The sequence below is a fragment of the Otolemur garnettii genome, unplaced genomic scaffold (assembly GCF_000181295.1).
Source record: "Otolemur garnettii isolate 467f Iridium unplaced genomic scaffold, OtoGar3 scaffold00050, whole genome shotgun sequence".
Taxonomy (NCBI): domain Eukaryota; kingdom Metazoa; phylum Chordata; class Mammalia; order Primates; family Galagidae; genus Otolemur; species Otolemur garnettii.
Genome location: NW_003852445.1, coordinates 11,160,167 through 11,163,494, shown reverse-complemented (window position 1 = coordinate 11,163,494; position 3,328 = coordinate 11,160,167). Strand labels below are relative to the sequence as shown.

General features: G+C 33.6%; 1 protein-coding gene across 3 annotated transcripts in view; it reads right to left on the bottom strand.

Annotated features, from left to right (window-relative positions):
* The window catches only part of CTDSPL2 (CTD small phosphatase like 2), a 98,222-nt gene that overhangs the window by 45,841 nt on the left and 49,053 nt on the right, over nucleotides 1–3,328 (bottom strand). For 2 of the 3 annotated variants that reach the window (XM_003791784.3, XM_023514289.1), the window contains exons 3-4: nucleotides 2,312–2,450; nucleotides 633–782 (exon numbers count right to left, since the gene is read on the bottom strand). In XM_003791784.3, the coding sequence (XP_003791832.1) occupies nucleotides 633–782; nucleotides 2,312–2,450 (289 nt within the window). The remainder of the gene's footprint in view (nucleotides 1–632; nucleotides 783–2,311; nucleotides 2,451–3,328) is intronic. The other variant, XM_023514288.1, reaches the window with a different exon arrangement.

Genomic DNA, 3,328 nt, shown 5'->3' with positions numbered 1-3,328 from the left:
TCTAGTTTTGCCTCACTTAAATATAATTAATAAATTCCATTTTAATGACTACAACATTGAAAATGTTTCTGGATTCTTTCCTGAATTACCCTCATCTTGACATAGTAAAAATAGAAAACTTTCCCTACAGCTCAAAATTTATCATTTAGCTTTTCAAATAATGAAAGCAGAATTCACTACAACAGAACTAAACTTTTCTTTAGTCACTTCAAAAAAAAATAATAATAATAATAATAAGCTTTTAAGGAGCCATATGTTTTTAATGAGGCTAAAAACAAATATAAGACATTGACAAAATATGCCAGAAAACTTAAAAAAGATCTTTTTAAAAACTATGAATTTTTAAAAATCCAAATTATGATTAATACTTACCTTTTTTTATTTTGGTAGAGCAGAGTTTCACTTTATCACCCTCAGTAGAGTGCATTACACAGCTCATGGCAACCTCCAACTCCCAGGCTTAGGCAATTCTCTTGCCTCCGCCTCCCGAGTACCTAGGACTACAGGTGCCTGCCACAACACCCAGCTATTTTTTTGTTGCAGTTTGGCTGGGGCCGCGTTCGAACCCGCCACTCTCCATATAGGTGGCCAGCACCCTACCCACTGGGCCATAGGCGCCACTCAATACTTACCATTTTTATTTGCTGGTGAAAAAAAGTTGAAGACAGGTGAAAATATAGTTCCCAACAATGTAGTTCTTGGTGGACTGCCAGTGGAAGGATTATCTTCTAATTTTCCATTTTGTTTGACGTGTTGATTTGTCATTTCATAACTACCAGCTTCTAGCAAAGAAACAAGAAAAAAGTCATGATCTGGAAAACACTGACTTTTAGAAATGTGTTTTAAATCACTCCGTACAAAACTAATCTGCCCCTCCCTCAAAATATTTTATGAAAACTAACATTGATGTTCAGGAGAGCTTCCTGAAGAAATTCTGACATAAATTTCTTGTAAATAAAATGGTCTTTATACGTAAGTATACTTATGCTATACAAATGCTAACACATATTCAATTTTCTCAAAGGGGATTTACATCAAGAACTATATAGACTAGAAGGTTTCAAATGAACCTACTATAACAGGAAATGAAAATTCTTTAGAAGCAAACAGTATCAGTTACCTGTTGTCTAAAACATAAATGCAAGATTCTGTTTACATTTTGAAATGCTGTCTACTTTAAAAAACCTTCTCTCACATCTATTTCTAATGAATGACAGATAAATGTATAGAGGCAACATATCTCTACTGAAACAGAAGACTGTATACATTATTGTCAAGAATTGGTAACGTATATTTAGGCACTGGTTATGAAGAATAACCAATTGTTTTTAAGTTTTTTATTTTTTAGTGTGCGTGTTTTTAAGGTTTTTTGCAAATAAAAATTTTCCACAAATTTTTAGAAAAAAAAAAATCAATCAAATGTTTTGTTTACTAACCCTTTGACCCTATCCAACTTTAGCTGGTATCAACCACAATTCTTTCCTTCTTTGCTTTAACTCTGTTAACTTGTTTCTTTCTCTCTTCTCTCCCCTTTGTCAATCTAAGTTCCCTATTTAAGTCTCCTTTCTCTCCCCCATCAGTTACTTCTAATAAAAAAGATATATTACTGCACTGGCCAAGGAAAAGAGGAGGAACTGTTATTGCTGTTGAGTTTAAGACAATATTGGTTAAAAGAGCACTCCATGCCTTTTGTCACTTTTAGATTTCTTTTCTTATCCTTAATGTTTTGCTCCTTTTTGACTTTGAGGAGCTTCTGAGCTGCACACTTGACAATTGGGCCAGACAACTCTTTGTTGCACAGGACTGTCCTGTATATTGCAGGATGTTTAGCCAGCATCTTTATCATTTAACTGCTAGATAAATACCAGTAGCAGCTTCTCCACAGGTTATAACAACCAAAAAGGTCTCCAGATATTGGTTAAGCATACCTTGAGGAGCAAAACCACCGACAACTGAGAAATTCTGGCCTAAGGGATTCAAGTCCCCTCTGAGCTCTCAAATAATATAATCAAAATAATTTTTTTGCACATATTTCAATTAAATTATGTCACAAGTATTACTGCTTTAAGAAATGAGTTTATTAGAAGCCAAAAATGGTGATCTGTATATATATCTGTATCTAGTTACTCTATTTGAATTCATCACAGTAAATTTTTTTTTTTAGGAAGATAAATTTTCATTTCACTGCATGGTACTTATATTTAATACAAAGATTACAAAAATAAGGTATAAATTGTTTAGATTTCTAAAAAGAAATAAAAAGTGCAATTTCTGCTCACAACTAAATAAAAATATCTAAATATTAACAAACCTCCATTTACTTGACTTTTCCGTCTTACTCGAGATATCTGTTTGTTAGGCTTTTCTCCTGCTCTTGGTGTTGATGTGATCAAATTATTATCTATATCACGTTCAATTCTACTCCGTTTTGAAGGATTTTCTCTCTCTTCCTTAAGATATAAGAGGAAAAAACATGCACTGAGCACATTCTGCTTTATGGGTTACACTTTTAAATTGATAAAATATAGTATACATACATTCCTCTGTTTTTCATATTCAAGAAAATGAAAACCAACTGTAATCACAGATTATACCAAAAAGTGTTAGAAAACCCAAGAAAATGTTGACAGTTTTGTAGGAATACTAATGCAACAGCATTCTTTGCAATATACAAATACATACAATTACAATAGCCCCACAATTCAGATCATTTCCCCAGGGTCCATTAAATTTTCCATGCTATCAAAGCACTGAATTGTGTAATTTTAGCAATTCTTATAGAATCAAAGATAATCTCCTTAAGCAACTCAGGGCAGGAGAAAGAGCTCCACTGAACTAGCTGGCATGTCACCTATTACCAAAAAAAGGCCTTCCATTGCTATACCCCTCACTGCCAACCACAAATATTTAAATGCCCAAACTAATACCATGTAGTCAATTTAACAAACTCCTGAGACTGCCTTGTATGAGGCAAGTCCACATGACCACTTTATACTACTCCTACAGCACTATTTACTAAAATAGTATACTTCCAAGCATTAGCCTGATTTGTTTTTCTACACTTATATATATGTATTTTTTCTCATTCATAAAATTTTTCTAGAGTCATGTACCACAAGTAATTTTCTTACATTACTGTAATATTGCCCTATAATTCTTTGCTGTTTTAATCTTGATAAAAATTAGATTTCCAGATCTATATACAATTTTTTTTTTGAGACAGAGCCTCAAGCTTTCCCCCTGGATAGAGTGCCATGGCATCACAGCTCACAGCAACCTCCAACTCCTGGGCTCAAGCGAGTCTCCTGCCTCTGCCTACCAAGTAGCT